The following is a 22743-nucleotide window of genomic DNA, read 5'->3' as shown; positions in this document are numbered from 1 at the left end:
TGTCTTCTCCCTTTAGGCTGGTTCCCAAAACCAGAAAGGAAATCCTTAGCCTCACTGATGGAGAATATTAATGACACTGGACTGAAAGGAAACATAACTTGTTCACTCTTTCCTCACTTCCAGCTGTATCTTCATTTGGCGCCTGAGTTCTGAGATGACCATCAGCATGCGGCAGCGGCTAGCTGACATGAAGCAAAGAGGGAAGCAGGTGGAGAAATCACCACCACACAAGACAGCTGGACTTATCAGGTGAGGGGTGCAGAGAGGGAGAACAGTTGTGGGGGCTAGATATTAGTTTGTGTGGGACATTTAAAGGTGGACTTGGGTTTACTGCAGGAGGTTGTTCTTATTCCTCATCAAGAGTATTTTTTCAGCTTCTCTTGCTTTTGTTGTTTGTTGGCTTTACACTGGTTTTTTGTACTGCTTGTTCTGCATCTCTGGATTTTTGGATTTAAAATCTTCTCTATGATCTAATGGCAGGGTACATCCAGCATCGCTTCATTCTGTGTTGTAATCTGTACTGAATGTCACAGCTCTTTTATTAATGCTGAACATGGTGTCAGAAATCTACTTTTCAAAGCAATACTGAGACAGGTACATAACATCCTGTCAAGAAGAACTTGGTAATTTATGGCTAGAGAGCTCTAGGTCTATGTTAAAAACCCACCCTGTCAAACATTGGCCGCTAGATTTTATGCAAGGTACATACTGAAAAATACCTGCCATTTATATGTTTTTTGCAGTGTTGATTTTTTTTTTTTTTTTTTTGTGAAAAGCACTGGTAGGTCCTAAAGATCTGCTGTATTCATTGTTAACTTAGCCCCAGGAGCGGAAGTTTCAGGGAGGGTCACTTTTAAAAGATATCATTCCAAAGGAATGACTTTTGCTGGCTAGTCAGATTTTTTTGCTCTTACAGTAAACAAAATGTGTCTAAAAATAAACCCCACAAACTGGAAACTCTGGAATAGATCTAAATTTATCCAGTGATCCTCCTCTGAACAATGGTACTCAAGTACTGAGCTCTGAGTTTCAAACAGAACAAACTCAGCTGGGAGGACTGTCTGGGCTTTTAGGTCTGTGGATCAGTTCAGTGTAAAATATGTGGCTTTATGTGCGGACATTAATTTGGGAGAGCGGGGTGGCGGAGGGGAATATCTGCAGCCCTGAGCAGGCTCACATGGTATCAAAATAGAATTGGATCCATAAAGATTTTTGGGTTTTCCCTCTTTCCTCCTCGAATGACTCTCTGAGTTAAAATCTGGATATAAAAATGCCAAAGCAATGAAGGTCTTGCCAGACTGGTTGTTTGAAAGAATTACAAGAACCTTCCCCTCCCTTTGGGAGCAGAGTGGGCAGGAGGAAAGTCTGTGTGCATAGTTTCACTGAGCATGGACTAAGGTTTCCTTTTCTTGAAGTATCTCCTGTCCGACATGCAAGCAATAATTATTCTGGGATGCCTTAATATTGAGCCATGAAGCAGCCTTTTCTAGCCAAAATGCTAGAGCTGTAAAGCAATGTGCTTTTTATAGCAGACTCTCTATCATTCCAGCAGCTGCAACTTTGCCTTATTGAGGCGCAGTCTGTGTCGGACGCTCCATTTCATTCGGCATTAGGTGAGACTTGTCTCTGTCACATTCTCTTGCTGGAGGCTTGAATGGGTGCCACACCAGCACAAGCAATTTGGAAAACTTGTTTGGTGACCTCTTTGCTAGTCTGGAACATTTTAGGTTGGTCAGCTTACAGCTTGTTTTCAGTTTCGACCTGTCAGTGTGGTCACTGGATATCGGCAGACAGTTCCAGAGCATTTTGGATTGCTGGCTGAATTTGAAGGAATAGCCCATTGGTCCGGAGTCACTGTGTGGAGCAGAGGAGCTGAGGGTCTTGAGTAAGAGTCCATGTTTTATAGATATGTAATATCTGCTCTTGTTTTGCCTTCAGAATCTGCGCATAACCGGCTGTATAGAACTGGGTTGCTTCTTGAGGTGTAAGAGTATTGTCTTATAAGTGGTCTAGGTACAAGGTCCACAGAAGCATTAAGATGCTCCATCCCCAGGGATACGTATTTATTTTGTGAGGCTCCTTTCAGAGCTGTATTGTTTACAGTTTTGGTAGGAAGCAAGGGAGGTGATCTGTTTCACCAGCTAATTGGTGTAATGCCTCCATGTTCTGAGAGTGTCCCAAGGTGAATGAGCAAAAAAAGAGCGTCAGAAAGTTGGAGAAGTGAGAGCACTGATTAGGCAGTGGTGAGCTGAAGATTTATAATCTAAAATAATGCTGTGTCTATCCAGCTGCGACTGGCAGTTTTGTGAACTGGCCTCACTGACTATTGTCCTGGAATCCTATTGTTCTGCACCCCACCTTATGTGATAATGAATTCCTTTGAGCCATTTCATTTTTATGCTGCTGCTGTTTTCTCTACTGCATGCAATATCCCTCTGGGTTCTCCTTCTGGACATGAGAATTGCTGATGTGTTCTCCCCATTTAACTTGAGCTGTTTATTTGATGGGGAAATGTAGCCTGTGCTCATTTCATATTGCTGGTGCATTATGGGCTTTTTTGAGATATTTTTGTTTTTCATACTAGGAGTTGCATAGAGGCTTTTAATATATTTTGATTTTTGGTGTGAATGCATTGTTTTATTATTTGGAAAGCACCTGGTCCCAAGTTATTTGGAAGAGAGGTTTTACACTGATCTCACTCTGGAAAGTTTCAGGGATTATAGATGCATGTGTTAGCAGAGTGTATTTTTAAATCCCCTTTTTGTATGATTTTATTGAAGATCTATCTTTAATAGCAGGAGATAAACTTGGTTTAATTTTGGCTAGTGCTTCTAAAACCAGTGTAAAGAGTTTGTATGTGCTCTAGAGAAGCACCGTTTGTCCTTGGATTTATTCTAAATTGATAGCCCCTTGTCAAATGTTCTATGAGGTAGTGGTGCATTCCAGGAAAGCTGGGTATTTCCCATGGCTAGGAATGTGACAGGCTTTTGATGTAAAATCAAGACCAGGGCCTGATTCACTACTGTTACTCCAGTTTTACACCAATATAACTCCATTTTAATCAATACCATTGTGATAATTACAAAGGGGTCTGCTTTCAACCCACAGACCTTTTGAGAGAGGAAGTACAGAACTGCCAGTGTGTTCTGCATCCATTACCTCTAAGCGTGTTGTAACAGGATGAATGTGTCCTTGAGGTCTGAGGGGGCAAGCAGCACAGGCTCAGTGTTGAAACATTTAAAAGTGTGTCTGTTATAAGAACAGTCACTTGTTCTTAGATTCCGTCCCCCGCCTCCTTTGTTTAAGTATGAATTAACTTCAGAACACAAAATGGCATTGTTACAATGGTGTATTAGTTATTTTGCAGACCAAAGACTATGTCTCTACCCCGGGGAGCTTACAATTGAAGCCCCAATCCCGTAACTGAGTTGGTGGATTTCTGCACCTGCAGGGAGCCCCATTAACATCAATGGGACTTCAAATGGGCACAGGGCCACCCCCAGGGAAGGAGTTGCTGCATGTTCAGGACCCAAGTTTGGATGATAAATTTGAGAGACGGTAAATGCTGGATGAGGGGAGGAAGGGAGGAGAACAAGAGTAGAGGAATAAAATAATTTGCTTTAAGTGAGTAACACTTATCTTGAGATTTGTTTTTACTGTTACTTAGAGAGGAAGATTAGGGTTCATATAGGGCTGCTGGAAGAAGAGTGGGAGGAGGGTCAAGAAGAGGGTTCAAAATTCGTGGAAGAAGGCATGGAGAGCAAAATGGGTGAAAGAAATAAAGGTTGTGATTCGGTGTGTGGTTTGGACAAGTAAAATAGACATTACAGGTTATAGTTTTTCCAAAGCACCCAAATGACTTGGGAGTCTGTCTTTTCAAGAGCACCTAAACTTCAAGTCAATGAGACTTAGGTGCTTTTGAAAATATTACCTACAGTGACCAGGCATGGGAGTATATCTGAAGAACACAAGTGGCTGCATAAAGTTGGGCACAGAGAAGGATGTCCAGAGAGTAAGGTTTGTTGTGATAATGTAGGACAAAGACTTAAAGTTGCATTAGACATATCCAACCTGATAAAGTGTTTGATAGCTTGTGTGCAGTTTGCATTGACCTCTCTCATGGTTCTAAAATTTTATTTACATCCCATTATTCCGTTCTTCTGAAAAGGCTTGAATATGTCCTTTCTTTCCCTACTAATTTTGTCAGTCCATATTTGTCAAATGGAGACTACCTTTTGGTGTAGCTTTGTGTGTGTAAATTTCATCCATTCTGGTTGATCTACTAGCCCTTCCCCACTCCCACCAACTCCAGTATGCCCAAGAATCTCCCAAAAAGTAGCCGTGACTTGACACACAATATAATCAATTAAGTTTGAGATATCTGACTAGTGATGTTATTAAAAAACCTGATAAACAAAACAAAAAAAAAATGCCAACAAAATCCTTGATGGACCAAATAGAAAAACCACCATCAAACCTACCAGTGCATAAAAGGTAGCATTGTCTCCAGTATATTTAAAAAATTGTACATTGTGGTATAAACCACAGGATCACCGCTTGGAATATGTCTACACTGCAGCTGGGAGCAGGTCTCCAACCCGTGTGAACAGACTCCTGCTGGTGGGGCGTGAGCTAGCATGCTAAAACTAGCAATGTGGATGTTCTGGCTCAGGCTGGAGCTTGGACGCTTAAGCCCACCCAACCCACTAGCATTCAGAGCTCAGACTCCCAGCCTGAGCCAGAACATCCACATTGCTCTTTTTAGTGCACTAGGTTGAGCCCCCACTGGTGCTAGTCTCTCTCTACCCAGGCTGGGAGACTGGTGCCCAGCTGCAGTGTGGACATACACAAAAGGTGTTATAATGCATGAGCCCTGGCAGGATGTCACTGCTCAGGCACAAGAGGCACAAAGCCTTGAGAAGGACAGAACGGAGAGACATGGAGATCAATAGGAAAGATGCAGAGACTGATGGGCGCAGATGGATAAATCAGAGAAGGGAAATCTGCAATTGGACCATTTTGCTGGAAGAATCTACTAAGAAAACTTTCAGTTCTGTTCTGCACCCTACTCCTAAAATATTGAAAGTCATCTGAAAAGGTGTGAGTAAGATCCCTCTACATCTCCATATAAAATAGAAATTAAAGTGCCATCATTGTATAGAGGATCCTATTTTAGTACTGCCTGAAATTTGTAAATTGCAGGAGAATTTGGTCCCTAGCCAGATGTTTCTGTATTTGATAGATGAGTTATTTTTGTCTCCTGAATGTCTTGCACTTGACACCCACCCACAGCCCTCTGTAAAGGTTGCTAATGTTACACTGGGCTCCCTTACGCAAGGTCACAGTGTGGGTGCTGTGCTGACTGATTTGTTGAAGGCTCTTAATTTATTTAATTGCACTTTGTTACTTCAGTTGATTTTGGTTCCGCTCTAATTTGACTGAGTGGGGAAAACGTCTCTTGTGCTCATAAATCCTTTGTTGATGGAAATTTATGCTTGGGGTGCCTCTGGGATCCATGCCAGGAATGCTTCCCTTATCCATTTTGATTAAGGATTTATTCAAGGTATGTTTGACATCCTTCAGTGTGCCCCCAGGCTGACACTACAGCATGGATATGTTATGGTGCATGAGCTGTGCACACGAGGTCACTGGGTTTGCATCCAGGAATCAAACTGGTCTCTTTACAACAATATCCGTCTGTTTCTCAAATGTCAAACTGCCATCAAAAGGAACATCTTGTGATGTTTATGTTGCACAGTATGCTCCAACAAAGGAAATTGTTTCTCTCTCTTAAATAGGTCCTGACAATCTGGACCTTAAATTTGGCTATCTGCAGTATTACTGTTCAATATTAGTTTAAATTGGAAGATGAAACTACAGTTTTACTTTGCTCAGCTCTAGTGAGTGCATTTCTAATCAGGATTCTCTACCTCTTCCTAACACATGAACATGCTGGACTGCCTCTGGGCTGGTCTATTTCTTCGCACCTTTGCATGGTGCATACCTTGAACGGTGGCTCAAAGTCAGGTTTTGCAGGAGGATCAGGGAAATGTGTGGAGAAATTGGTACACCTTGCTAATTGTGCTGTATGATGGGTGTGTCAAGTGGGAATACCAGGTTGCGTATGGGGGTTTCTTACGATGTACTGTAATGTTCCTTCTGATTCCTTCATCCCAGGCACGAATCCACCTCTATCCTATCACCGGTGCCAGTGCTTTCATCAGACAGCGACAAAGATGGTGAAGATGAAGGGAATGATGAAGATGAGTTAAATGGGCTACAGTCTTTCCAAATTCAATCCAACTGCAACCCTGAGAGAGACTCAGGTATAAATGGGAAAGGAAAGGGGCATGAACAGAGAAAAGGGAAGGGGACTTGAGCCTCGGCAGACTTGTGAGGCTGTATGGGTCAGAGAAGGGACATGGGAATAGCGAAGGTGACAATCAAGTGCAGGCAGGAAGAGAAATACCAAAAGAATATTTTGGGGATGGGAGCAGACGGGGGATCAACAGCCATGCTTGCCTATGCTGAGCTGGAGAGAGGCCGATTCTGACTTCCCTAATGGAAATTTCAGGTGAGAATTTTCAACGGGTTCTTACTGATTCCAGTTGGCCAAAGAGGTTTTCAATCAGAGCTATGGGGGCTATTAGTCTAGTGACTCCTCGGGCTTCTGATTCTTCAATGGAAAGCCACAGAGGTCAGTGGAAGCCTGAAGAAACCAGATCCAGTCTTCAAATGGTTTCTGCCATACCTGCTTCTAGGAGTTATCATTACTGGAGGCAGGTATCACAAGTGAAAATGCAGTAGCCATGAGGCTTTAGAGGAAAGAAAGGGGGATAAAATAGCCTTATTGGCCAGGATGCCAACCTGATATAGTTTTTTCTCTTTCCAGATCCAGACCTTTCCCTCTCAAGAAGCCTCTCCCATTGGGAAATGAGGAGGGTGAGTCACTAATTCTTTAACATTTTTCTTCTCATCATAAGGAGGAGTATCTATGGAGACCAGAAACTACTAATTCTGATTGATGGTAGGAATACTGCAATAAGAAATCTCCCAGTGCAGGAATCCCATTGCTGTGGCCATTCTGTGAGGAAGCATTCAATTGGGAGGAAGTGTCCAGCACAACCATGTGCTGATTGTGGCTAGAGGATAAGAACGGCCATGCTGGGTCAGACCAATGGTCCGTCTAGCCCAGTGTCCGGTCTTCCGACAGCGGCCAGTGCCAGATGGGTCAGAGGGAATGAAAAAAGAACAGGGCAGTTATTGAGTGATCTATCCTCTGTCATTCAGTCCCAGCATCTGGCAGTCAGAGGCCTATGATTTTGTAGAACATGATCATCGTAAAAATTAATCCTGGAATAGATCTAACTGTACTGGATCATCTAGTCAGTAAGTCCCATTGTCGGTGCAGGATAGGATGTGAAGGAGAGTTTTTAAAATGTTAAAAGGATCTGGCTGGAAATCCTAGTACATATAATAAATCCACCTCTTTACCCATTGTTACTATTGAGTGCAGCAGTCTCGGTGTCTCGGTTTGTGCTAATAGCACGAGACCCAGCACTTGCGTGCTTTCACACCGCCTTACACAAATACATCTAGTAGCTATATTGGAGGGTCTTGTGGTTTCTCAGCGGCTCACACAGGCTGGATACTCTTCCATATATATTTAGAACCCTTTGGGGCAATTCTTTACCTCTGGTATCATGCTCCTTCACTTCAGCCCTGAATAATGAGCCTCTATAAGGATACGTCGCTTGAGGTTGAAATTTATCCATTTTATCTTGACATGAAAACTTTTGAATTGGTTTCTTTGGTTAATTAAATCTTGTTACAAGGAGGGTGCACTTGGATCATCTTCACATTATGAGTCTCTTATAACTAAAGTTTTCTGTATGACTGAGGGGCTTTGGGTTCGGGAGGATGCATAGACAGCTATTTTGACTTGATCCTTGGTATTCTCTTCTATTTCTCCATAACCAGAATTTTACCTCCAAAGCTCTTATCTTTTTCTTTTGACTTCCTCCAGGCGAAAGAGATTGCAGAGATCCAACATTCAGAGACTGCAATGAACAAGATGCCCCGGCAGCGGGGCCGTTGGTCCCAGCCAACCAGCAACATAGAGATGACAGTTAAATCCATGCTGGACTTGCGCCAGCTGGAGTCTTTCTCAGTCTCTCGATCCCCCAGTCGAGACTCGCTGTCCCAGACCAGCAATGGGGATGACAGAGAAGAGCATGCTGATCTCTCTCTGCATGTCAGCAAGGTAACAGTGGCTGTGGATTCAACGTATAGGCAATGGGAAACCCAAGATTTTCCACAGGAGCCTTCCTAGAGCTCTTTGACCGCTGCTGGCCAATGGGAATTGAGCCTGACGTAGTAAATGCCTGCTTGATTTCCTGCACTTTATTTCCCTTGAATCTATTACAGGTAGCCAGGTGACCTCTGTCTAGAACAGGGGTGGGCACACTTTTTGGCTTTAGGGCCACATTGGGATTCTGAAACTGTATGGAAGGCCGGGTAGGGAAGGCTGTGCCTCCCCAAACAGCCTGGCCCCCGACCCCTATCCACCCCGCCCTCCCCACTTCCCACCCCCGACTGCCTCCCTCAGAACCGCTGACCAATCCAACCCGCCCTGCTCTGACCGCCCCCTCCCAGGCCCCACCCCATCTGACCCCCCCGCCCCCGCTCCCTGTCCCCTGACTTACCCACCCCCTATTCACACCCCTGCCCCCTTGCAATCCCCAACCCCTACCCCCCCGGGACTCCCACGCCTATCCAACCCCCCCCATTCCCCATCCCCTGACCCCCCCTTCCCAGAACCTCTGCCCCACTCAACCGCTCCCTGTCCCCTGACTGCTCCCCTGCCCCTTGTCCAACCCCCCTGCTCCCTGCCTCCTTACCTCAGAGCAACAGGACTGGCAGCTGCACTGCCCGGCAGGAGCTCGCAGCCCCGCCGCCCAGAGTGCAGGTGGCACAGCGAGCTGAGGCTGTGGGGAGGGGGAACAGCAGGGGAGGGGCTGGGGGCTAGCCTCCCCAGCTGGGAGCTCAAGGGCCAGGCAGGAGGGTCCCGCAGGCCGGATGTGGCCCGCAGGCCGTAGTTTGCTCACCTTTGGTCTAGAACACTCCCCTTCATTGAGCCATGGTTCCTCAGTTCCAGGAATGGCTGACCTGCATGTCACCTGAGGCCCACAGAGCTCTAGTGCAGCCTGTGGTTGAGTTTATCTTTAACACAGTGCTGTGGCCTGTGAGGACTATAGGTCCTAGTAAGCAGTGAATTACCTTGCTCCAGAGACTACTTGGATCACGATGGATCATTCTGTGCTGGTACCTAACTTCAGTGGAGTTACTCCTGCTGTTGATATAAGTGGATACACCAAGCTGGGGGGAGAGGTAGATATGTTGGAGGGTAGGGATAGGGTCCAGAGTGACCTAGACAAATTGGAGGATTGGGCCAAAAGAAATCTGAGGAGGTTCAACAAGGACAAGTGCAGAGTCCTGCACTGAGGATGGAAGAATCCCCTGCACTGCAACAGGCTGGGGACCGACTGACTAAGTGGCAGTTCTGCAGAAAAGGACCTGGGATTACAGTGGATGAGAAGCTGGATATGAGTCAACAGTGTGCCCTTGTTGCCAAGAAGGCTAATGGCATATTGGGCTGCATTAGTAGGAGGATTGCCAGCAGATTGAGGGAAGTGATTATTCCCCTCTATTTGGCACTGATGAGGCCACATCTGGAGTAGTGCATCCAGTTTTGGGCCCCGCACTACAGACGGATATGGACAAATTGGAGAAAGCCCAGCAGAGGGCAATGAAAATGATTAGGGGGCTTGGGAACATGATTTATGAGGAGAGGCTGAGGGAACTGGGTTTATTTAGTCTGCAGAAAAGAAGACTGAGGGGGCATTTGATAGTAGCCTTCAATTACCTGAAAGGGGGTTCCAAAGAGGATGGATCTAGACTGTTCTCAGTGGTAGCAGAGGACAGAACAAGGTCTCAAGTTGCAGTAGGGGAGGTCTAGGTTGGATATCAGGAAAAACTATTTCACTAGGAGGGTGGTGAAGCACTGGAATGGGTTACCTAGGGAGGTGATGGAATCTCCATCCTTAGAGGTTTTTAAGGCCTGGCTTGACAAAGCCCTGGCTGGGATGATTTAGTTGGGGACTGGTCCTGCTTTGAGCAGGGGATTGGACTAGATGACCTCCTGAGGTCTCTTCCAACTCTAATCTTCTATGATTCTAAATGAGAAGAGAATCCAGGTCAATGTGTGTAATAGCTGGTTGACCTTGTCAGATGGGGCATGTATGTTTGTGTGTAGGAGGGGAGATGGGACAGGGCCATGGAAAAAGTGCTGTTTTCTAATTGCACCCTTTGCTGTAGTGAGCACTGTATAACTCCCAAGATGCCCTGCGGACGTCAAGGAAATACACTAGTAACCTCTACTATTTCTATATTTCTGCACCAGGTTGGAGACTCCATAGCTCCTCAGGACAGCCGGTCTTGTGTCCGACCCCAAATGATTCAGCTTGTGTCTTGTGAAGAGGGGGTTTTCACTCAGGAACTGGAGCCCTTTGAGAGTGAGGAATGTGTAATCTACCCTGAACAAGATGAGATCCATCCCACCGACAGTAGCAGGTTAAAAAAACCAAACAATCTCTTTTGTATATAGCTAAGCCACTGCTGCATTATTTTCCTTGTCTGCAGCTGTGGTAACTTGGGTGAGGTGATTTATTGTCAGCTCGATGCTGACATGTTTAGTTAAGGACTTTACTAATGCACTCCTGATTCTAAAGGGAGCTGAACCTAGGGTTCAGTAAAAGTGTCTCTGCTTGCAAGCAAGTCATGCATGTCAGCAAACTCCTCCAATTTCTCCTTAAAATAGTCAAGTTGGAAGAACCTCTCTTTTTCTTCCTCCCTTGTGTGGGTTGAATTTAAGTAATGGAAAATCTTATGCTAGAAACCCTCCTGATGGTGGAGGTGTATTTGGCTGTGGAATGGCCACCCTACGGATGTGGTAGAAACCCTATTGTTTGGGACATTTTAAAACCAGGATGGACAAAACTAATGAACATTCATGCGATGACTGCATAGTGGCAGGAAGCTGGACTACATCAGCTAAATGGAATCAGAGAGACTGAGAAGACCTTTTGTCTTCCATTTTCTCTTCTTCCTTTCTATTTTAGACCATTCCACTTTACACCTTGTATCCCCTCACTCCCCCATTTCATTTTCTGAATAACACTCCCTCTCCTTCCACTTAGAGCTGTTTAATTCCCCTACTCCTGTTCCACTACAGAGTAACGGTTGTGAGTTTTTGGTGAGCTCTCAAAGAATAGTGCAAGCCAACTTTATGTAGCTGAAACTTTTAATCCCCCTCCCCCCCCGCCTGCCCGCACCCCAGTTTCTCTTTATTTATGTTTTTAATTTTATAGTAATAATATTTAGACAGAGCAGGCCCATGTGCAGTTCCAGCATGTTAGAAAGGGGGGGCCTGTGGTGGTGTTGGATACAGATTGGACATGTTACAAAGCACACACCGTTTGCAAGCTGTCAGGGCTAATCTCTGTACAGTTATTTTACAGTAAATATCTGTCATGGTGACTTTCATGTTCCAAGTCAGATCTTAGCGCCTGGGCTGAATCCAAAGTATTCCATGAAATGGATCACTGTAATCTTCACAAATAAGGCGAAAGGATACCATTGGCCTTGCTCGTTGATGTGGAGCTGGGACAAGAGCAAGGATTCGAATCTTCTAATGCTGACTTCCATGCAGTATTTACTGATGAAAATCAGTCTTGCTGTCCTCAGAATCTGCTTTATTTCACAACACTAAGACCCTCAGAGAAACAGGACATAAGAGTGTGGAAAGACAGACACTGGCTTAGGCCTCAAATTCTGGAAAAATTGAGTTTACAAAATCGGTGACTAGGAATGTTATGGAAAATACCCCTTCTTTTTTTTCAAATGGACTAGCGCATTCATTTTCTTGCAGTGTTGGAAACCCAACCACAGCAGCTCTGTTAGTGCCTGAAAATCAAAATGTGAAACTGAGTATAACCAGAAAGTAAAACAGACCAGTGTGATTTTCCTGTCCAAGCCTAATGAAATGCAAAAATAAACTGTATAAATGGTAAAAGAAATAAACTTAATTTTTAAATGACTTTTTTTTCCTTAATAATCAAAGGTGTTACTAACACAGGTAAGGACTCTAAAAATTATAATATTTAACTGGATTATCATAATTAAATTATTATAATAAAAATTATAATCTTTAACTCTTCTAGTTTGTACTCTTCCTGTCTCTCTTGTAGTGAGTTCCAGGTAAAAGCGCTGCCCCCCGGGAAGCTAGTTAGAGGTTACCACAGCAACGGATGCCCTGATAAGCACAGTCCTGACAGTGCTTGCTCTGTAGATTACAGTAGCAGTCGCCTCTCCAGCCCAGATCATCCAAATGAAGGTGAGATGTCAATACATGATATGAGCCCATTTTCACACCACATGGAACACTGCCGAAACTTACTGGGATCGTTCACTGCCGGGCTTGGTGGCAAACTGGACTCAAAGACGTGATGTGATCTTTGGGGAGCTAGGATGATGCTACTTTCCTATTAAAGTAAAGCTCACCCTGGTATTACCATAAAAAGATTCAGGTACTTCTGATTATGCACTTCCCTGAATACATTTGAGAAGGGTTAAGGGGTGAAGTGGATTGCTGCCTGCTCCCTTAACTACCTGCACAGTCAGACCACTCTGTGCTGTTGTCCTTGTGGGCTGTGCTGCCTGTGTAATATTGTACATCTGGGAATTGCATCCTAATGGCAGTAATGCTGATTTGCGTGTGCTCTGACCTTAGTCCTTAATGTGCCACCTTCATGAGTAACTGCTTCTTAGAATGATGTTCAGTTGTGGCTGGGATGCAGACATTATTGTGACTGTACATTATTTGCCACATCCTTCCAGATTCTGAGAGCACAGAGCCCCTCAGTGTGGATGGCATCTCAGACCTGGAGGAACAGGTGGATGGGGAGGACGAGGAGGATGCAGGCACTAGCATGCTGGAGGGAGAGGTCCCCAAAACTCCAGATCAGGAGAAGTTCCTCAAGCAGCATTTCGAGACTCTGGTCAATGGTGGTGAAAAAGGTACGCCTTCAAACCAAGTGGAAGAACTTTCTCCCTGATGAAATTTTGATAGCTCCAGACCCATCTGCTTTATAAAACCAAGTAGACCCCAAAGGTTCTGTCTTGCTGTGGCTCACACTTTACAACTGCTGAACTTTGCCTGTGTGTGGTGGGAAGGTGGTAGAGGTAAAGCAAAGTAGAAAGGCCTAAAGAAAAGGGTCTCTGAATGTGTGTAAGGAAATGTGGCTATAGAAAGGAATCCTTGTTTCTTGGATTACTGCAGTGTTTCTCAGCCTGGGGTTTGTGACCTCCAGGTGGGTTGTGGGATGGTTTAAGGGGGTCGTGGACTTGGGCTTTCAGCCCCAGCCCCAGGCCACAGAGCTGGGGCTCGGCAGTTTCAGTCCCCTATCTTTTCAAGTCTTAGTAGGGGTGGGGAGTCACGAATTTTTTTTTAAGTCCAAAGGGAGTCACCAGCACGCAAAGGTTGAGAAACACTGGGTTTGTGAAACTGTTCTTGTTGACCTGGTGAAGCACTGTCCCTGGGATCTGGAGTCCCATTCTCTTGTCCCATCTCTAGCTTTGCCATGTAAATGAATTAAGTGGTAAGTGCGTCTGTATAATAAGATGGGGTGGCCTCTAGTGGTGCATATTTGCATAGCAAACGTCACAAAAGACTGATGAGAAGCAGGGCAGAGAGCGAGAATGAGGACATCAAATTGGAAAAAGAGATATTTAGTTTGTATCAGTCATTTCAGGGATCAGAGTGGCTTGCTAGTCATGATAATGATTGTAGCTAGCATCGTCCCTGCATGCGGTCTATTTGTCTCCCACGAGCCTAGATACAGGATAAGAAGAATCTATGGGGAAAGGAAGAGCAATGTCCTTAGGAAACCCTTCTTTCTTTTAGTATAGTTTGAGGCTGGGGAATTGTGATGTTCTGAGTAGAATAGAAAAGGGCAGCAGGAGATAAAATTAATTCTCTGTGTTGTCTTATTGCCTCAAGCGGTTCTTACATCTCCTCTGAAATGGAGTAGCGCCTTCTAGAATTCATCTGAAAAAACTTCATTTGTCCTAATGTTTGCATCTTGTATAATTTACACATTTCCTCCTGAATCCATAGGTGGATCATGTAGGACCTTGGAGAGAACTGAAAATATCAGCATTTCTTCTCGCTTTCTCTCCCAGTCCCCAGCCCTCAGGTACAACTCTGCTTTTTTTAGTAATGAGAATAGAGTTCTTCCTGGGCACTGGTCTAAAACATGCCAGCAGCCTTCTGGGTTTGACATACCTTGTCACAGTGGTCTCTTTGGATGGGGACCGGGCAGGTGGCTGCAAACTGTCACAGATCAGATTGTCCATTCTGTATCATCCTAGCTACTCTACATCGGCCTAAAGCAATGCTGCTGCTTATCTAATTTGCTTTTCAACATTTATGTTCGGTTTCATTTTCTGCATTTCATTCAGCTTGGACAATGAAAATGTGCTAGTCAGTTTTGTTTTTGTTTATAGTCAGTTCCTAATCAGCTTCATTTCTGGTTTCCATTCAGTGTCTAGGTTATAAACACTGCAGGGGAATTTATTTCCTCTAAAATTAACTGTTTCCATTGAAATTAAAATGAAACAAAAATAATGTAAACACGTCTACTGATTGGCTTTATAAAAGCTTTAATATACACAACATCACAATATACAGGAGGTCAGACTAGACGATCATAATGGTCCCTTCTGACCTTAAAGTCTATGATTCTATCTAAACTTTGGGTTCAAATTGACTTGACAGCATCATTTAAAACGGAGCTAGGTTCACCTTTAGCATTCACAGGTTGTGTCCACATTAAGGGTTTTAGAGAAACCTCCTGCCATTGCTTAAGTGGCAGTGCAGGTTCCACCTCAGAGGTAGCGTAGACTGACTGTTAGTGTTCTTGTCACTGTGTACCCCTGCTCATGGCAGGGTTACTCACCGTCTACTGGCATTGTGCCACCATGGTTGATGCTAGCGCTTCTACTGTTACTAGTTTTAGGAGCGCTACAGTGGTGCCACAGCAAAACTGGGAGATTTCCAGAAAAGTCCAGTTTAAAGCAGCTGTAGGGTAATCTGCATACGCTCATGAATATGTGATGGGGTTTTTGTCTGCCCAACTGCCAATCCAGTCAGGTGGAGCAGAGCCTGTTGGGGTTAGGGACAACCCTACTTTCCCCTGCCTTGGAGGAAAAATGAAAATGATGGTACTTCTAGTGCCTTTCACCTAAGGAGAGCAAAAGGTTTTCCAAACATGCAGCCCATAAGATCCTGACCAGCTTTGATGTGTGTTATACCAGGACTGACCAATCACCAAATGTGCTGGGGGTTCCTCTGGGAAACACTCTCGTGGAAGGAGAGAGGGTTTTTGGTGTTGGCAAACTGAGCTGGGAGGGACCAGTCCTGACCTGACCCAACCCGACCCATTTCTCCCCTGATAGAATCTCTCCTTCTCTCCTGGCTTGCCTTCCTGCCAAGTCCCTCCATGAAACACTTGACCCAGGGCTATGGGTGGTACTTAATGCTCATCGTATCACCCAGGATAGGATACTTTGAGACCAGTACTGCCTTGGGGGAAAAATAGACCAGTGTGGCGACAGTACAGGTTAGTTTGACATTTCACTCTCCATTTACCGAGATCTTTGCCCCTGAGAAGCTGGCTTAATAAGTTTGTACTTCTTTACCCAACGCCATCTATTTATTTATTGATTTGTGATTCATTTGTTGCCACCTTGAGAGTCTTATCTCTGCCTTATCTCTGTAGGCGTTTGTCACGCTCCTCATCAAATCTGATCCTGGATCAAAAGCCCATTGAGGCTTCAGCCCAATCAAAGAAGGTTTCTGTCGACCTGCTGAAAAATGGGAACAGCCATCATAATGCTGCCTTGGAGAATGCTAGCCTTCTGGATGGTGTAAATTGTTACCGGTCCATTTACACCCAAAGAAAACGGAAGTCAGCAGTGGAGACTAATAGGCTTGCTGTGGGACCTGGAAGAGTTATCGCACCCTTTCCAGAGGGTACTGGGAATGCGGGGATGAGGAAGTCCCAGTCAGTTCATGACCTCATTCACGATGGTAAGGAAGTGGATGGGACTGCAGTGTAACTCCAAGAGTAAATGGGGGTGGGCGGACTAAGTTTTAGTAGAGATGTAAATTAATCATAGTTCTTGTGGTAGGTGAGCTACAGGCTCTGGTCTGTCAAGGAAAATATTCTTAATTACTCAGCAGAGTCTGCGGCTTCCACCAACTGTTGGCTCTGGCCAGGATCATTGGCTTAGCTGGCCTTCCAAATGAGTGGGAGGAATAGAGGGGTTGGTGGGGGTAGTGTTCAACTTTCGTTCTGACTCTGAAATACTGAAAGCAAAAAAACCCTGACCAAACAAAAAAAGTCAATGTTTGTCATCATTGGTGCACTCTGTCAAGGGGAGGGAAGTGCCCTGTGGCAGTGAACTGGAAATGCCGAACTAATGACTTTGTGGGTTGGCCAAGCTGCCGTAGCAAAGGCTGAACATCCTGAAATTTCTATAATCTGTGTCCATTGTGAAGTGAGTCAGCATTCTTGGCCAAGCCCTCAGTCCTCAGTGTACAGCCGCCATCCTCATAACTAGCACTGTCTAACAGTCTCAACAGGGAGGCCAAGAATGGACTGAGCCGTGAACAAAGAACTCCTCTCTGCTCAGAGCTGGTTGCAGTAGGTCAGAATTGGTCAGGAGGAGGTCAGGATTAAGGCACATTGGCTGGGCAACAAGGTGGCCCTTTCACCAACACTAAATTCACTATTTTTTGTTAAAACCACAGTACTCTATGTAAATGAGTAGGCTGAGGAGAGATGAGAAATGAGGACTTTAACCTGCTTCCTCTGATTTCCTCTCTCACTTAAAAATCCTAGTTTCTAAGGTCTTCTAGCCTCAGGTCTTATGGGAAGGTCATCTTCTTAAGATAAGCAACAGTGCCTCTGGGGAGTGAAGGAGGGGGAGGAGCTCATCTTTGAGATCCGGCTACATTAATACAGTTGCAGTCGTTCTAAATACCTCTGTTCCAGAAGCTGAGCTGGAGTTAATAGGTTGGTACAGTTGTGGTTCTTTCTGATTGCACAGTTCACTGCAGCCTTTATCTAGTTTTGTACGTTTGTCTGTTTAATTTTTGCAGATAAGAGTCCAGGAGTGATATCCTCTATCAGGCAACGTCCTCAGACACTAGTAGTGGTTGAGAAGGATCCAAAACCTAATCATTGCAGGCCATTGTCTGCAAGCCTGCTGAAGATGGATGGGTCCAGCTCCCTGCTGGTCAAAGACAGTAAGGTTGTAAAATCAAAGTCCTACATGAATCCCACAACCAGCTTCATGGCCAAGGTGTCACGCAGCATCTCTGTAGGGGAAAATCTATGCCTTGGTGACTCTGTTGAAACACTGACTGAGCAGAGGACCAGCCCACAGGGGCCTGAGAAGATACAGATAACTCCCACAGCAGAGACTGAGAAGAACAAGCCACCTACAAAAGAAAATGTCCCAGGGAAGCCAGCCCTTCAGCAAGTTGTAAGCTGCTCATCACCCAAGTCCTTTCACAGCAAGTTGGCATCATCAAACCGCGCCCACTTGATTCTTGACATCCCCAAACCATTGCCTGACAGACCCATCTTGGCTTCTTTCTCACCCACCACCAAATCCAAAACCGCACTTGAACCAGAGTCTCCTCAGTCACCTGCTGGGGTCTGTAAAAAGAAATCTTCTCTTCTTGAGGGACGGGCCTTCAAGAGGGAGAGCCAAACTGCTGTATCTGTTGGACCTGCTAAAGAGAGCCCAGTGGAGAATCCAGCACTGAGGATAGATCGCCAGGATGAGCCAGGGATCACTAATCCAAAACTGAAAGAGTTTTCAGAAGGCTTGCACCCAAGGTCTCCTGAAAGCACACTGCCCAGACACAGAGAGAGGTTCTCCAGCATTAGCTGTGTGCTAGACAACCCACTTGGACTTTGCCCACTAGACCCCATCAGGCCAAGGTCTCCCACAACAGTGGCTGCCTCGGCACAGAACTCAGGTGTGCACGGATACCCATCTCTAATCTTCTTCCCCCTTCTGTCTCCTGTCTTTGTGAACCGCTTCACGATTCCATCACATTTCTTTACGTCCAGCTTCTGGCCTGTCTCGTCTTGTCTGCACCTGTCTCGTTCCATAAGTCACCCCCTCAATGGTGAGACATTTCAGTCTAACATCTTTTACTGTGGCTTGAATTTCTGTTTCCTCTCTGTCTTGTGTCTTACGTCATGTTTAGTCAGATAGCAGCCGAATGTTCTGCAGATCTGGTAGCATCCAAGTTTCCCTAAAGGGAATGGCAGGTGGAATGTAATACACACATATAGACACCGTGGGGATTCTCAGCTTGCTGGCTTTTGGGTTGAAGAAAAAGGTGTGGGGTTAATAAACTATAACTTCTGAATTATTTATAAATGGGAGGGAGTAAGCTGGAGGGTTACTCCTCAGCCCGAGAAAGAACTAATGCCATGCCCCAGTCTGTTTGTGGCCTTCCCCTCAGGGCACAATCGGTTGGTTCAATAGAAAACTCCTGGGTAACATCAAAGCAATTTCCGTTCTCCACAGTGGCTGCAGTCCCCAGTGACTTTTCCCTTGCCTCTCTGTTGTTCTCCAGAAAGAAGGGATACTCTTCCCTTGAATCCATTGCTATGTCATGTGACAGGTGGGGTAGTCCGTAACCCTTTCCTGGCTGTTTTAACTTGTCATCGGGGACAGTGTACAGGGCAGTGGACTGTCTGACAGGTCAGACAAACTCTTAACCCATCTTCTTTCCCAATATTGTTAACCAAGCTGTGTAGGGAAATAAGTCTCCTTTTATTATCTTCTGCTTGTCAGGGTCCTTCAGTAATGCTATCTTCCTCTCTACAGCGGTGAACTGTGAGGTTACAAACAATGGTTATGACCCGTCTGATGGAAGCAGTGGATTGTAAAAGGAAAGCTTCATTTCTTATACACACAAAGCCTGGCAATCAAAAAAATAAAAAATAAAATAAAATGTAGAAAAAGTGTATCCATTGAAAGCTTGTGAAGAGAGGTTTTTATCTAGATGTGGAGTTTTTTTTTGTATTTTAGTAGTGCCTAAATGCCCTGATCTAGATTGAAGCCCAGTGTTGTATTAGGCATGCTACACACATCTACAGCAAGACACATGGTCCTAGGCCTGAAGAGCGTATAGTTTAATACTATACAGTAGTTAAGTTTCAGAACAATGAGAATATCTGGGCTTTTCAAGAGCTAGCACCTACTTGGAGCTATGGAATCTGATTCTACAACCGTAATGTCACAGACCAGCTGTTTGTACTGGTGTGTTTGTTTTTCTTCTAGATTTGAGAGTCAGAGCAAAGGTCACATTACTTTTGGGGTCAGTTCACAGGAAGTTTCAGCCCAAGATCTGTAAGGGAGACACAGATCTGCAGCTAGAAATCCTCCACCACCATCACCACCACCAAAAAAAAAAGCAAACGGGAAATGATAAAAGGCTCATACAGCCATATTTTTTTATTTATATGTAATATACAGCAAGCACTTTGTAAAAGGACGTTAATACAGCAGCTTAGTTTGATCTACTGGATAGGGAATTAGAATGAGGGTTAGAGACCTGAAGTTTTTATCCTTGTTCTGCTACTGACCACCCTGTAACATTAGGGAAATGACTTGACTTTTCTGTCCCTCAGTTTCCCTTCTATAAATAGAATCTATAAAATGTGGAGATAAAGATATTTACTTTTGCACAGTCCTGTGAGATCTAGATATAGGAAAGTGTTGTAGAAGTACTAAATATTGTTGTCGTTACCATGTTAACTGACCTATGTCTGTTTCTGAAGAGGTACTGTCTCCACCTCTGAGAGCCTATAGCTGAAAATGCCCATTCATTTTTACTACATTTACAGCCTCTCTTTGTGCTGGTGGTTCACAGAGCAGGAGGACAACATAAGTTGAAGATCATGGGAGAAGTCCAGAAATGGTGCTGAACAGAAAGGGTTTAGCTTTGTTTCTAATTTAGTAAGGATCATTGACAAGAAAATTGAAGCCACTGTGTTCAAACTATTGGTGATTCAGGAGGTGAAGAATGCATGGATCTGAGATGCTGTCTGGGAGCATCAGCATATGCCACTGGCTTATCTGTTCTTCATGTATTTTTTTTTTTATCTTGATGCTTGTGGCTAGGTTCCCCTTCAGCTTTTCAAAGGACAGCATCTCTAGTTTAGAAGTACAGAGTTACAATGTTCTTATGACCACTTTTTATTTTCTAGGTAACTAAAGGAGTCTGTCCAGTGCCTTTCAGAGCAGGAGATAATAGCTGCAATTATGCCTGTGTGTCTGTCTATTTGTGTTGTTTAAAGACTGCCCACCTTCAGCTGTTTGACAGCTGGGTTAATAGGGGATATTAAGAGTATAGCTGAAGTTGTGCTTTTCTGGTATTTTTATAATTCTAATGTAATGGTAAACGTCATGTATTGTTGAAAAGTACAGTTCCCATTCTCATGGGTGCTGTTTGACAGCTCTACCTTGGTCCCCAACTGCAATACATTTTGATGATTTAAAACAACCTTCATTGTAATTCATCTTCATAACACATCAGATGCTTGTCTCATTCTGAAGATGGTGTAAAGAGAAGTACATGGAGTTATAGAGGAGTTGGGGGCTGCTTAGTGGGACTTTAGGTTAGTAATGCCTTTTGCCTTTGGAGACCTTGACTTGGGTCACAAATGAAAGAGGCTTTGATGGCCTCAGCTTATCCACAGTTACAAAACCACACTGAGTGACAGAAATCAGGGCAGTTAGTCTCTGTTTTGCAGAGGCTGAGACTGGAAAAGTGGGAGTGTGGAATGTTAGAACTGAGGACCATCTCTGGAAAGGTATGTGAGGGACGCTTGCGCAGTGCTTGCCTACACAATGCATGGCTCAAGCCAGTCTGGTTTAGCCTCTCGTTTAAAAGTTGAATGAAACACACACGCAACCTTTAAAATAAGTATTAGCCATTGTGTTGGGGAAGTGGTTATTCTACAGATGGATTTCCTAACAAATGTGCAGGGGCTGGGGTGGTCTAGGAGACTGGGATATGTTCCTGGCTTAGTTCTTTTGTTTATTCTCCCTCTTCAGAACGTCGCATCAGCATTGAGCAGTGTGAACATGTTGTATCTGAGCTCCAGGACAGCATGCGCAAGGCCGTTCACCTTTACCGCATGGTGAGTGACTTCAAACACTGGTCTGCCAATCAGTCAGCTTGTCTCTAGACCTCAAGAGTTAAGTACACACACACGCTTGATGGATTGAGGCATTCTTCTGATCGTGTTCTCGTGACAAAGGCAGCATCTGAGTTTGGGGCTGGGAGTCAGGAACTCCTGGAGTCTAATTCTGGCTTATTCAATGGCTTGCCATATTGCCTTGGGCAAATCATTTAATCTTTGTACCTGATTGTCTTCTCGGTAAACTAAGGGTAAACAGTAACTCCCTCGCAGGGGTATGGAAAGGATCAGTTAATATTTATACAGGGCTTCAAATATAAAGCACGATTGAAATATTAAGTTTTATTATCCTCTGATTTTTCTCTTAAATCCTTTAATGCCCAGAGAAAGGATTAGCAAATATGATATGCAGTAGGAGCTGGGCTCTTTATGTGAGCACACATGCACCCTCCAATACCACTTTAAGGCAGACCCTATACTTAGAGCAGTGTATTGTACCCTTTGCTTAGACACATTTATGGCTCTCAATGGCCCTAAAGGGTTGAGAACACCTTCTTTTTGTCTTGTTTAAATACTAACTGCATTTTTTTAATTCTCAGGTATCCATGGACATGGAGTCTTCTACTGACAAAGATAAGATTGCTGGCCTCCTAACGGAAACGTTCTCCGTGATGAAGAAAGAACTGGACTCCCTGAAGGAAGGAGAAGAGCTCCAAAGGGCCAAGAAGGTGCTGGTGAAGCCACACGATGCCATTAGGTCGCTGAATGAGGGAAGTGGTGCTGCCCTGTCCAGTCCTAGGCGTTTTGGGGATGAGCAGACTCTGGCTTTGCTGGAACAGTACTCGGAGCTGTTACTACAAGCTGTGGAACGGCGCATGGACAAAAAACTCTGAAGGGGTGGCGGTCAGAAAAAACACTTTTTGAGTAAAACTGATAGCTCCATAGAAATAATCCCAGGAGGACCACCACAGTGGAAGCCTCAGACAAGTGCTGTCGCCACCCTGATCTATGGAGGGAGAGACCTTTTTAAACTGATCTTCTCAGCCCCATAGAACAGGTGTCTCCTAGTTTTTAGCAATGTGCTGGCCACAGTTTTAATAACTTTCCCCAATACTCTTCAGCTTCCAGTTTGTGAACACAGCCTGGAAAGAGGAGTGTAGAGAAGTTGTTTGGAAATCTGTCCATAGCTAGATGTTTGGCATCTCCCATAAGAACAAAAAATAAATTCAGTTTGCCCAAGAAGCTCTGAACTGCTGACTAACAAAAGGGGCCTGGATGAAGCCAATCACTCCCTCCCAGGGCTTCATCAGAATCCAAAGGCAGACTTTTAAACGTTCTATTTATTAATTTATTTTTCTGATGTTTGCGCTAACCTTTTCACGAGTAT

General features: G+C 44.6%; 1 protein-coding gene across 1 annotated transcript in view; it reads left to right on the top strand.

Annotated features, from left to right (window-relative positions):
• MAPKBP1 (mitogen-activated protein kinase binding protein 1) overlaps window positions 1-22249 on the top strand; it is a 116241-nt gene extending 93992 nt beyond the window's left edge. The window contains exons 20-31 of the mRNA XM_077820265.1: window positions 124-249; window positions 6178-6326; window positions 6893-6942; window positions 8027-8263; window positions 10463-10632; window positions 12309-12454; window positions 12958-13137; window positions 14237-14315; window positions 15900-16210; window positions 17285-18325; window positions 21271-21356; window positions 21956-22249. Coding sequence (XP_077676391.1) covers window positions 124-249; window positions 6178-6326; window positions 6893-6942; window positions 8027-8263; window positions 10463-10632; window positions 12309-12454; window positions 12958-13137; window positions 14237-14315; window positions 15900-16210; window positions 17285-18325; window positions 21271-21356; window positions 21956-22249 — 2869 coding nt within the window. The remainder of the gene's footprint in view (window positions 1-123; window positions 250-6177; window positions 6327-6892; window positions 6943-8026; window positions 8264-10462; window positions 10633-12308; window positions 12455-12957; window positions 13138-14236; window positions 14316-15899; window positions 16211-17284; window positions 18326-21270; window positions 21357-21955) is intronic.
• The last annotated feature ends 494 nt before the right edge of the window (window positions 22250-22743 follow it).

This window comes from Eretmochelys imbricata, chromosome 6, assembly GCF_965152235.1.
Source record: "Eretmochelys imbricata isolate rEreImb1 chromosome 6, rEreImb1.hap1, whole genome shotgun sequence".
Classification (NCBI taxonomy): domain Eukaryota; kingdom Metazoa; phylum Chordata; order Testudines; family Cheloniidae; genus Eretmochelys; species Eretmochelys imbricata.
The sequence above is the reverse complement of the archived record's forward strand: the minus strand, read 5'-3'. Positions and strand labels throughout refer to the sequence as shown.